Source organism: Triticum aestivum, chromosome 2D, assembly GCF_018294505.1.
Source record: "Triticum aestivum cultivar Chinese Spring chromosome 2D, IWGSC CS RefSeq v2.1, whole genome shotgun sequence".
NCBI classification, from domain to species: Eukaryota; Viridiplantae; Streptophyta; class Magnoliopsida; order Poales; family Poaceae; genus Triticum; species Triticum aestivum.
The window spans coordinates 32,119,239-32,131,360 of record NC_057799.1 but is presented as its reverse complement, the minus strand read 5'-3'; the positions used below and the strand labels follow the sequence as shown (position 1 = coordinate 32,131,360).

The window sequence follows — 12,122 nt, the reverse complement described above, 5'->3', positions numbered from 1 at the left end:
ATTCTCTCTTGCTTCACTTAAATTAATTTGAGAGAAAGAAAAAAATATGCTCATGATCTTCACTTATATTTATTTGAGCTTATGAAAAGCAACACATGAAAATTAGTCCCAAAGTGATAGATATCCAAGAAGGATATAATAAAAACTTTCATGAAGATCATTGGACAAAATAAACTTGATTCTTATTAATAGTTTTGAGATATGATGATGTGATATGTGAGTTATGTTGATGAGTAATTATGCTTTAGTAAGAATGTTGGTGTTAAGCACTACAGGAAACAGCTACTTTGCCGTCTGCCATGGCGGACGGCAAAGGCTCGAAAGGCGGACGGCAAAGACCTTTGCCGCCAGCCGCGGACGGCAAAAGGCTCCGGCAAAGAAGGCTACGGTAAACAGCTTCTTTGCCGTCTGCTTCCTGGCGGCGGACGGCAAAGGCTCTTTGCCGTCTGCGGCGGACGGCAAAGAGGGCGGACGGCAATATTTGCGCTGTCAGTCCGTTAAGTGGCTAACGGCAGACCTTTGCCGTCCGCCGCAGACGGCAAAGAGCCTTTGGTCTTTGCCGTCCGCCTTATGATGTCATCTACACGTCACTAGATGCCAGGTTCTTTGCCGTCCGCCACGGACGGCAAAGTCTTTGCCGTCTGCCACTGTAGGCAAACTGACCAAATGGGTCAGCTCCCAGGAAGCACAGTTGGCTGCCACGTGGCTTCTTTGCCGTCTGCGGCGGACGGCAAAGAGCTCTTTGCCGTCGGTGGCAGACGGCAAAGAGCCTGCATATTGTCTGTTTTTTCTGTTTTTTGTTAAATCCCACAATTTGCACAGAAAATATATATGACATATAGATATATTTCACAGGCATTCATCACATAAACAAGTTCATACATCATTTCATACACAAACAAGGTCCATCCATCATTTCATACATAAACAAGTTCCATCCATCATTTCATACATAAAGAAGTTCCATCCATACATAAAGTAGCACTCCATAGCTAAGGTGACTAGAATGAGAAGACAAGAATGAGAAGACAAGAAGAAGAAGAGTAGAACAAGCACTCCATCCAGCACATAATGAAATCTGCAAAATGGCAAAATAAGAAAGTCGGGGTCGGGGTCGGGGTGTCGGGGTCGGGGTGTCGGGGTCGGGGTCGGGGTGCCGTGTCGGTGTCGGGGTCGGGGTGTCGGGTCAGGCTCGGGGTCGGGGTCTCGGGGTCGGGGTGTCGGGTCGGGGTGCCGGGTCGGGGTGTCGGGTCGGGGTGCCGTCTCGGGGTCGGGGTGCCGGGTCGGGGTCGGGGTGTCGGGGTGTCGGGTCAGGCTCGGGGTCGGGGTGTCGGGGTCGGGGTCGGGATGTCGGGGTCGGGGTGCCGTGTCGGTGTCGGGGTCGGGGTGTCGGGTCAGGCTCGGGGTCGGGGTGTCGGGGTCGGGGTCTAGGGGTCGTGGTGTCGTGTCGGGGTGCCGCGTCGGGGTCGGGGTGCCGTGTCGGGTCGGGGTTTTTTCCTCTTTTTTCCTTTTCTTCTTCTTCCTATTCTTCCTTTTCTTCCTCTTCTTCTTTTTTCTTCTCCTCCTCCTCTTCTTCTTCTTCCTTTCCTTTTTCCTCTTCTTCTTCTCCTCCTCTCCTCTTTTTTCTTCTTCTTCTTCTTCCTCTTCTTCTTTTTTCTTCTCCTCCTCCTCTTCTTCTTCTTCCTCTTCTTCTTTTTTCTTCTCCTCCTCCTCTTCTTCTTCTTCCTTTCCTTTTTCCTCTTCTTCTTCTCCTCCTCTCCTCTTTTTTCTTCTTCTTCTTCCTCTTCTTCTTTTTTCTTCTCCTCCTCCTCTTCTTCTTCTTCCTTTCCTTTTTCCTCTTCTTCTTCTCCTCCTCTCCTCTTTTTCTCTTCTTCTTCTTCTTCCTCTTCTTCTTTTTTCTTCTACAACCTAAACCTAAAACTAAACCTAAACCTAAAACTAAACCTAAAACTACAACTAAAACTAAATCTAAACTAAAACTAAAACTAAAAAGGAAAAAAAAGAAAAAAACAGAAAAAAACTGAAAAATGGGGGCTCACCTGGGGGGTGGAGGAGGCCGGTGGAGGAGGGGGCGGGGCGGTGGAGGAGGCGGCCTGGGGGCGGCGGCGAGCCGGGGCGGCCTGGGGGCGGCGGCGAGCCGGGGAGGCGGGGGCGACGGGGCGGCGGGGGCGGGGGGCGCGGGGGGCGCGGGGCGGCGGGGGGCCGGGGGCGGCGGGGGGCCGGGCGGTGAGGGCGACGGTGCCCCGGGGCGGCGGCGAGCCGGGGTGGCGGGGGCGACGGGGCGGCGGGGGCGACGGGGCGGCGGGGGCGCGGGGGCGCGGGGCGCGGGGGCGCGGGGCGCGGGGGGCGCGGGGCGGCGGGGGGCCGGGGCGGTGAGGGCGACGGGGCCGCGGGGCGGCGGCGAGCCGGGGCGGCGGGGGCGACGGGGCGGCGGCGGCGCGCGGCGGGCGGCGGCGTGGGAGGAGAGAAACGGCGGCGTGGGAGGGAGAGGGAAGAAGCGAGTAACGGGCGGGGGTACGGGCCGTTAGGTAGTAGGCTCTTTGCCGTCCGCCCCCCTTTGCCGTCCGCTTTTTTGCCTCTTTGCCGTCTGCTAGCGGACGGCAAAGAGGTGGCCCGTTAAGTTTTTCAAAAACGGGCGGGGGGTGGGGGCCACCTCACTCTTTGCCGTCCGCCAGCGGACGGCAAAGATTCTTTGCCGTCAGCTGGCCGACGGCAAAGAGCTGGCAGACGGCAAAGAGCTTCTTTGCCGTCTGCTTTTGGGTAGCTGATGGCAAAGAGCTGGCAGACGGCAAAGAGCTTCTTTGCTGTCAGCTAGCAGACGGCAAAGAGCTGGCAGATGGCAAATTAGCTGATTCCAGTAGTGAAGGTTTGTGATTCCCAATGCAAGCATGAAAGTCAACAGTCATGCAATGAAATTATATCCTACTGTGGTGCATTATTCGATGTTAATTATGCTTAACGCTTGCTTATGTGATTATTCGTTTCTTGGTTGGTCGCTTCTCAACCTTTTGCTAGCCTTCATTTTGCACCAAGTATGATCTCTACTTGTGCATCCAAAATGCTTTAATCCAGTTTTGCCACATGAGTCCACTATATCTACCTATATGCGGTATTATTTTGCCGTTCTAAGCAAATTTACATCTGCCATCTCTTTCAAAATAAACTTCTCTTTTGTGCGTTCGTTTCGCTCGTGGAGCGGTGAGGGGTGGCTAATATTTTCCATGCTGGATGTGTTATTCTCACGATGGGTGTTTATTCACTTGTCATTGCATGAGATTAAGGCAAAGGTTTTAGGGATGCCCAGTCCCGGAATGAAAAAAATGAATTTACTTTATGTTGTCAAATAATAAATTCCTTGGGAAGTGTTTGTATGGAGGGCAACTGTGGATACGGCTAGCCATGGAAAGTGAAAGTATGGTGGAAAAAGGAATAAACTTTATTTTCTGTTTGGGAACCGCCTATGATATATCTAGCATGGAAAGTGTTGGGAACTCTAAGTCGTTTTCGTTGGTGGGATGGATACACCTCCCAAAATGTTTTTATTTCTAAGTTTTTCGCTTTGAGCTCTGGCACCTCTACAAATCCCTACTTCCCTCTACGAAGGGCCTTTCTTTTACTTTATGCAATTTTTATTTTGAATTTGAGTCTCCGTCTTCTCTTATAAAAGCACCAACTAGGAGGCAATATCATCGTACTTGAGTATTGGGTGTAGCTAATATGCGAGTGTGTTTTATGAATGGATCTATGGTTGAGCATGATGGCCCAGGGATAACTTATTTTAGCGTTGATATTTTGAAAGACATGGTTGCTTGTTGATATGCTTGAGTATTCAAATTATCATGTCAAAACTAGACTATTGGTTTGAATCACATAAAAGTCCAAATGTCCATGCTATAAAGAAAAGAATATGATATGACATGTTAGGCAGCTTTCCACATCAAAAATCCTGTTTTTATCACTTACCTACTCGAGAACGAGTAGGAGTTAAGCTAGGGGATGCTGATACGTCTCCAACTTATCTATAATTTTTGATTGTTCCATGCTGTTATATTATCAATCTTGGATGTTTTATAATCATTTTATATCATTTTTGGTACTAACCTATTGACATAGTGCCAAGTGCCAGTTGCTGTTTTCTGCATGTTTTTTACATCGCAGGATATCAATATCAGACGGAGTCCAAATGCCATGAAACTTTACAGAGATTTTTTAACTGACTAGAAGACACGTAATGGGCCCTGGCTTCGCCTTGGGGGGGTGCTCCGAGGAGAGCACAACCCACCAGGGTGCGCCAGGAGGCCTAGGCGCGCCCTGGTGGGTTGTGCCCACCTCGGGTGCCCCCCGGACCGCCTCTTTGCTCTATAAATACCGCAATATTCCAGAAACCCTAGGGGAGTCGACGAAATATTGATCTAGCCGCCGCAGAGTCCAGAACCACCAGATCCAATCTAGACACCATCTCGGATGGGGTTCGCCACCTCCATTGGTGCCTCTCCGATGATGCGTGAGTAGTTCTTTATAGACCTTCGGGTCCGTAGTTAGTAGCTAGATGGCTTCCTCTCTCTCGCTGAATTCTCAATACAATGGTCTCTTGGAGATCCATATGATGTAACTCTTTTGCGGTGTGTTTGTTGGGATCTGATGAACTTTGAGTTTATGATCAGTTATATCTTTTTATATCCATGAAAGCATTTGAGTTTCTTTGATCTCTTTTATGCATGATTGCTTATAGCCTCGTATTTCTTCTCCGATATTTGGGTTTTGTTTGGACAGCTTGATATATTTATCTTACAATGGGAAGAGGTGCTTTGTAGTGGGTTCGATCTTACGGTGCTTGATCCCAGTGACAGAAGGGGAACCGACACATACGTATCGATGCTACTAAGGATAAAACGATGGGGTCTATCTCTACATAGATAGATCTTGTCTACATTATGTCATCGTTCTTATTGCATTACTCTGTTTTTCCATGAACTTAATACACTGTATGCATGCTGGATAGCGGTCGATGTGTGGAGTAATAGTAGTGGATGTAGGAAGGAGTCGGTCTACTAATCTTGGACGTGATGCCTATATAATGATCATTGCCTAGATATCGTCATGATTATTTGAAGTTCTATCAATTTCCCAACAATAATTTGTTCACCCACCGTTTTCTATTTTTCTCGAGAGAAGCCACTAGTGAAACCTACGCCCCCCGGGTCTCTTTCTCATATATCTACCTTTGCGATCTACTTTTCTTTTGCATTTATTTTCAGATCTATTAAACCAAAAATACCTTGCTGCAATTTATTTTTATTTATTTTATTTGGCGTTCGATCTATCAATCTACCACAATTTCCTCACGTTAGTTTGCCCATCTTGGGGCGTCGCTACCCGATAGGGATTGACAACCCCTTTTACACGCCGGGTTGCGAGGATTTGTTCTTTGTGTGCAGGGGCTGTTTACGTTGTGTTGCTTGGTTCTCCTACTGGTTCGATAACCTTGGTTTCCTCACTGAGGGAAATACCTACCGTCGCTGTGCTGCATCATCCCTTCCTCTTTGGGGAAATACCGACGTAGCTTCAAGCCGCATCACATATCATATAAAAAGGAATGATCATGGGAAACTTTACATGCATAGCACAATCGATCGTTCTCTATCATTGTTTTCATTTGAAATACACAATTTTGTTTCATTGTAATTCCTAGTAATTCCTCTAATAATTATGGTAATTCCTATGGAAATCAATCTTATAATAATAATAGTAACACCTCTGATCTTGAGAATAATATTAAAGAATTTATCAATACGCAAAAAGTTTTCAACACTTCCATAGAAGAAAAGTTGAGTAAGATTGATGATTTGTCTAGAAGTGTTGATAGAATTTCTCATGATGTGGAAAATCTCAAGATGAATTTTTTTGTGCCTAAGGTTGATGAATCAATTAAATCCATTTATGTTTCTATGGATGAAAGTAAGAAAAGAACCGCTATGCTTAGAGTTAAAAGACAATTTTTAGAAAAAGCGTTTTCTAGTGATTACTTTCGTAAAGTGATGAAGATCCTAAAATGATTGGTGTTTCTTCTATTGATTCCTTGTTTATTAAAGTTAAGATTGATGAAAAGGGGACTGGAGAAGAGTCAACTTTAGCTAGAAGGCGTCCCGATGATTCGGAGGGTGAAATCTTGTTGAGAAAATTGATAAAAGTGGGTTTGGAGAGGTCAAAACTTTAACTAGTGATGTGCCCACTCTTTTGGATTACAAAGACTTTAATTATGATAGTTGCTCTTTGATTGATTGTATTTCTTTGTTGCAATCCATGATAAATTCACCCCATGCCTATGAACAAAATAAATCTTTTACCAAACATATTGTTGATGCTATGATGAAAGTTTTTGAAGAAAAATTGGAATTAGAAGTATCAATTCCTAGAAAATTGCATGATGAATGGGAACCTACTATCAAAGTCAAGATTAAAAATTATGAGTTTTTGCTTTGTGACACTTGGGTGCTAGTGTTTCCACAATTCCGAAATCTTTATGTGATGTGCTTGGTCTTACCGATCTTGAAGAATGCTCTTTAAATTTGCACTTGGCTGATTCTACTATTAAAAAGCCTATGGGAAGAATTAATGATGTTCTTATTCTTGAAAATAGGAATTATGTGCCCATAGATTTTATTGTTCTTGATATTGATTGCAATCCATCTTGTCCAATTATTCTTGGTAGACCGTTTTTACGCACTATCGGTGCCGTGATTGATATGAAAGAAGGCAATATTAAGTTCCAATTTCCCTTGAGGAAAGGTATGGAACACTTCCCTAGAACAAGAATTAGGCCACCATATGAATCAATCATGGGGGCATCTTATGGATCTCGAACCAAGATGACAAAACATAGATCCTAGCTTTATGCCTAGCTAAGGGCGTAAAACTATATCACTTGTTGGGAGGCAACCCAATGAATACAATTTATTTTTGCTTTTTGCTTTCTGTTCTTGAGTGTTTGCACAATGATGCTACTGTTATGATTGTGTTTTTTTGTGTTTTAATTAGTGTTGGTGCCAAGTAAAGCCTTTAGGATCTTCTTGGGTGATATTTGTTTGATCTTGCTGAAAAACAGAAACTTATGCACTCACGAAAATAATTTTAATAAATCACAGAAAAGTGATTTTGCCCTGATTCCTTTTGAAGAAGATTAATATACAAATTACCCTGGTCTTCCTAAGTTTTCAGAAATTTTGGAGTTACAGAAGTATTCGAAATAGTCAGATTGCTACAGACTGTTCTGTTTTGACAGATTCAGTTTTATTTGCGTTGTGTGCTTGTTTTGATGGCTCTATGGTTTTCTTTGATGAGTTTTTGCCATAGAAAAGTTGGAATACAGTATATATAATGCAAAAATAAAATATGAATTGGTTTGATACAGTACTTATAGTAGTGGTTTGCTTTCTTATACTAACGGATCTCACGAAGGTTTTGTTGAGTTTTGTGTGAATGAAGTTTTCAAGTTTTGGGTTATCTTACGATGGATGAAGGAAGGATAGAAGTGCCTAAGCTTGGGGATGGCCCTGCATCCCAAGCTATTATCCAAAAATGAGCAACCAACTAAGCTTGGGGATGCCCCCGAGTGGCATCCCCTCTTACTTCTAACGACCATCGGTATTTTACTCGAAGCTATATTTTTATTCGTCACATACTATGTGTTTTTCTGGGAGCGTCTTGTATGATATGAGTCTTTGCTTGTTTTATTTTGTGTTTTAAGTCTTGATCCCTTGCTGGACACACCTATTTTAGAGGGCCAAAATTATGTCATGACTTGTTAGAATTGCTCTCTATGCTTCACTTAAATTTTTATGAGCTATGGACTTTCTCTAGTGCTTCACTTATATCTTTTTGAGCACGGTGTGCTTTAGTATTTTTGAAGAAATGCTCTCTTGCTTCAATTAGAATTATTTGAGAGTTAGTAAAATGTTCAAGAAATTCTCTCTTGCTTCACCTAAATTAATTTGAGAGAAAGAAAAAAATATGCTCATGATCTTCACTTATATTTATTTGAGCTTATGAAAAGCAACACATGAAAATTAGTCCCAAAGTGATAGATATCCAAGAAGGATATAATAAAAACTTTCATGAAGATCATTGGACAAAATAAACTTGATTCTTATTAATAGTTTTGAGATATGATGATGTGATATGTGAGTTATGTTGATGAGTAATTATGCTTTAGTAAGAATATTGGTGTTAAGGTTTGTGATTCCCAATGCAAGCACGAAAGTCAACAGTCATGCAATGAAATTATATCCTACGGTGGTGCATTATTCGATGTTAATTATGCTTAACGCTTGCTTATGAGATTATTCGTTTCTTGGTTGGTCGCTTCTCAACCTTTTGCTAGCCTTCATTTTGCACCAAGTATGATCTCTACTTGTGCATCCAAAATGCTTTAATCCAGTTTTGCCACATGAGTCCACTATATCTACCTATATGCGGTATTATTTTGCCGTTCTAAGCAAATTTGCATCTGCCATCTCTTTCAAAATAAACTTCTCTTTTGTGCGTTCGTTTCGCTCGTGGAGCGGTGAGGGGTGGCTAATATTTTCCATGCTGGATGTGTTATTCTCACAATGGGTGTTTATTCACTTGTCATTGCATGAGATTAAGGCAAAGGTTTTAGGGATGCCCAGTCCCGAAATGAAAAAAATGAATTTACTTTATGTTGTCAAATAATAAATTCCTTGGGAAGTGTTTGTATGGAGGGCAACTGTGGATACGGCTAGCCATGGAAAGTGAAAGTATGGTGGAAAAAGGAATAAACTTTATTTTCTGTTTGGGAACCGCCTATGATATATCTAGCATGGAAAGTGTTTTTATTTCTAAGTTTTTCGCTTTGAGCTCTGGCACCTCTACAAATCCCTACTTCCCTCTGCGAAGGGCCTTTCTTTTACTTTATGCAATTTTTATTTTGAATTTGAGTCTCCGTCTTCTCTTATAAAAGCACCAACTAGGAGGCAATATGATCGTACTTGAGTATTGGGTGTAGCTAATATGCGAGTGTGTTTTATGAATGGATCTATGGTTGAGCATGATGGCCCAGGGATAACTTATTTTAGCGTTGATATTTTGAAAGACATGGTTGCTTGTTGATATGCCTGAGTATTTAAATTATCATGTCAAAACTAGACTATTGGTTTGAATCACATAAAAGTCCAAATGTCCATGCTATAAAGAAAAGAATATGATATGACATGTTAGGCAGCTTTCCACATCAAAAATCCTGTTTTTATCACTTACCTACTCGAGAACGAGTAGGAGTTAAGCTAGGGGATGCTGATATGTCTCCAACTTATCTATAATTTTTGATTGTTCCATGCTGTTATATTATCAATCTTGGATGTTTTATAATCATTTTATATCATTTTTTGGTACTAACCTATTGACATAGTGCCAAGTGCCAGTTGCTGTTTTCTGCATGTTTTTTACATCGCAGGATATCAATATCAGACGGAGTCCAAATGCCATGAAACATTACAGAGATTTTTTAACTGACTAGAAGACACGTAATGGGCCCTGGCTGCGCCTTGGGGGGGTGCTCCGAGGAGAGCACAACCCACCAGGGTGCGCCAGGAGGCCTAGGCGCGCCCTGGTGGGTTGTGCCCACCTCGGGTGCCCCCCGGACCGCCTCTTTGCTCTATAAATACCCCAATATTCCAGAAACCCTAGGGGAGTCGACGAAATATTGATCTAGCCGCCGCAGAGTCCAGAACCACCAGATCCAATCTGGACACCATCTCGGATGGGGTTCGCCACCTCCATTGGTGCCTCTCCGATGATGCGTGAGTAGTTCTTTATAGACCTTCGGGTCCGTAGTTAGTAGCTAGATGGCTTCCTCTCTCTCGCTGAATTCTCAATACAATGGTCTCTTGGAGATCCATATGATGTAACTCTTTTGCGGTGTGTTTGTTGGGATCTGATGAACTTTGAGTTTATGATCAGTTATATCTTTTTATATCCATGAAAGCATTTGAGTTTCTTTGTCTTTTATGCATGATTGCTTATAGCCTCGTATTTCTTCTCCGATATTTGGGTTTTGTTTGGCCAACTTGATATATTTATCTTGCAATGGGAAGAGGTGCTTTGTAGTGGGTTCGATCTTACGGTGCTTGATCCCAGTGACAGAAGGGGAACCGACACATATGTATCGTTGCTACTAAGGATAAAACGATGGGGTCTATCTCTACATAGATAGATCTTGTCTACATTATGTCATCGTTCTTATTGCATTACTCTGTTTTTCCATGAACTTAATACACTGTATGCATGCTGGATAGCGGTCGATGTGTGGAGTAATAGTAGTGGATGTAGGAAGGAGTCGGTCTACTAATCTTGGACGTGATGCCTATATAATGATCATTGCCTAGATATCGTCATGATTATTTGAAGTTCTATCAATTTCCCAACAATAATTTGTTCACCCACCGTTTTCTATTTTTCCCGAGAGAAGCCACTAGTGAAACCTACGCCCCCCGGGTCTCTTTCTCATATATCTACCTTTGCGATCTACTTTTCTTTTGCATTTATTTTCAGATCTATTAAACCAAAAATACCTTGCTGCAATTTATTTTTATTTATTTTATTTGGCGTTCGATCTATCAATCTACCACAATTTCCTCACGTCCGTTTGCCCATCTTGGGGCGTCGCTACCCGGTAGGGATTGACAACCCATTTTACACGCCGGGTTGCGAGGATTTGTTCTCTGTGTGCAGGGGCTGTTTACGTTGTGTTGCTTGGTTCTCCTACTGGTTCGATAACCTTGGTTTCCTCACTGAGGGAAATACCTACCGTCGCTGTGCTGCATCATCCCTTCCTCTTTGGGGAAATACCGATGTACCTTCAAGCCGCATCACATATCATATAAAAAGGAATGATCATGGGAAACTTTACATGCATAGCACAATCGATCGATCTCTATCATTGTTTTCATTTGAAATACACAATTTTGTTTCATTGTGTTATGCGATGTCCTTGATTAGTTAAACTATGAGTTTAGTAATATATTGAGATTTTGTTAGTTGATTCTTTTCAAGAAAAACAATGTGCTTAAACTACTAATTTGGCATGCGTGGATCAAGAATAAAATATATTCATGTGTTCGTAATTTGTTTAGGTGATCATGGAGCTCAAGGCCAAAGGATCCACCTCTATCAAGGCACTACTTGTAGAGGACATTGGAGTTTGTAGGTTGGTCCTCTCAACGTTTCTGCTCAGACTTCACTGTGAGGTTACTCTAGCCATGAATGTGAAGGAAGCTGTTGATTTGTTCCTTGAGGGGAAAAGGTTTGACATTGTTTTGTTCGATAAGGATATGCCCGCCATGACTGGTCCAGAGGTAATTAATTCTATATCATCAAGTATTTGGCATGTACTTATATAAATATAATCCATTTATTTACCAAAAATCAATATAATTTTTATATTGCTCGACAGGCAATTGTGAAGATCCGTGCTATGGGGGAAACTGATGTGAAGATTGTTGGGCTTTCTGCCGATAATCATGCCATGGAGGCGTTCATCAGTGCTGGTGCTGATTTGTTTGTGCCCAAACCAATAAGGATGGAGGCCCTCGGTCCTATCATTCAGGATGTCATCAACAAGAAGACGAATGACATGGTCTAGCAAAATTCATCTTGCTTAAGTGATGGAGGAAATAATAATGTATAACTTTTTGATCTATGTTTGCTTCAATCTACATTATTGTGTTGCTTGTTCAATTGTATCATTTGATTTGAGAAGTTCATGTTAATGGAAAGACATCATTGTCCCTAATAATAAGGTACTTATGATATATTGGATCAATATTATCTACAAGTCTTTCTGTTTTTGGCCAAGGCTTCTCACTAACTCAAGATTCATGTTGTGAGTCGTGTACCCTTTTGAGAGGAAAATTATCGGCTATCAATATTTTGTAACTGTTATATGGTCTGGATTACTAGTTAATGGCCAGTGTGGTGTATCCAATTAATGTCCACTATTATTAATCCATCACTGATCCTTTATATAAAACTATTGGTATACACCCCCATAACTCTGCCATGTCCATGTAAGTTAAATTAACTTTCCATGCACCCATCCATCTGCT

At 42.4% G+C, this 12,122-nt stretch overlaps 1 protein-coding gene across 1 annotated transcript; it reads left to right on the top strand.

Moving 5' to 3' along the window:
- Nucleotides 1-11,156: 11,156 nt before the first annotated feature.
- LOC123048507 (two-component response regulator ORR42-like) lies at nt 11,157-11,659 on the top strand. Its single transcript, XM_044471595.1, has 2 exons — nt 11,157-11,372; nt 11,471-11,659. Exons 1-2 carry the CDS (start codon nt 11,157-11,159, stop codon nt 11,657-11,659), a joined length of 405 nt encoding a protein of 134 aa, XP_044327530.1.
- Nucleotides 11,660-12,122: the final 463 nt, after the last annotated feature.

What these genes read in the sequence shown, in the direction of transcription:
- LOC123048507 (XM_044471595.1), top strand. Translation starts at nt 11,157, where the DNA reads ATGGAGCTCAAGGCCAAAGGATCCACCTCTATCAAGGCACTACTTGTA. An exon ending in CCGCCATGACTGGTCCAGAG is followed by an intron (nt 11,373 to 11,470) that starts GTAATTAATTCT and finishes ATTGCTCGACAG; the next exon opens with GCAATTGTGAAGATCCGTGC.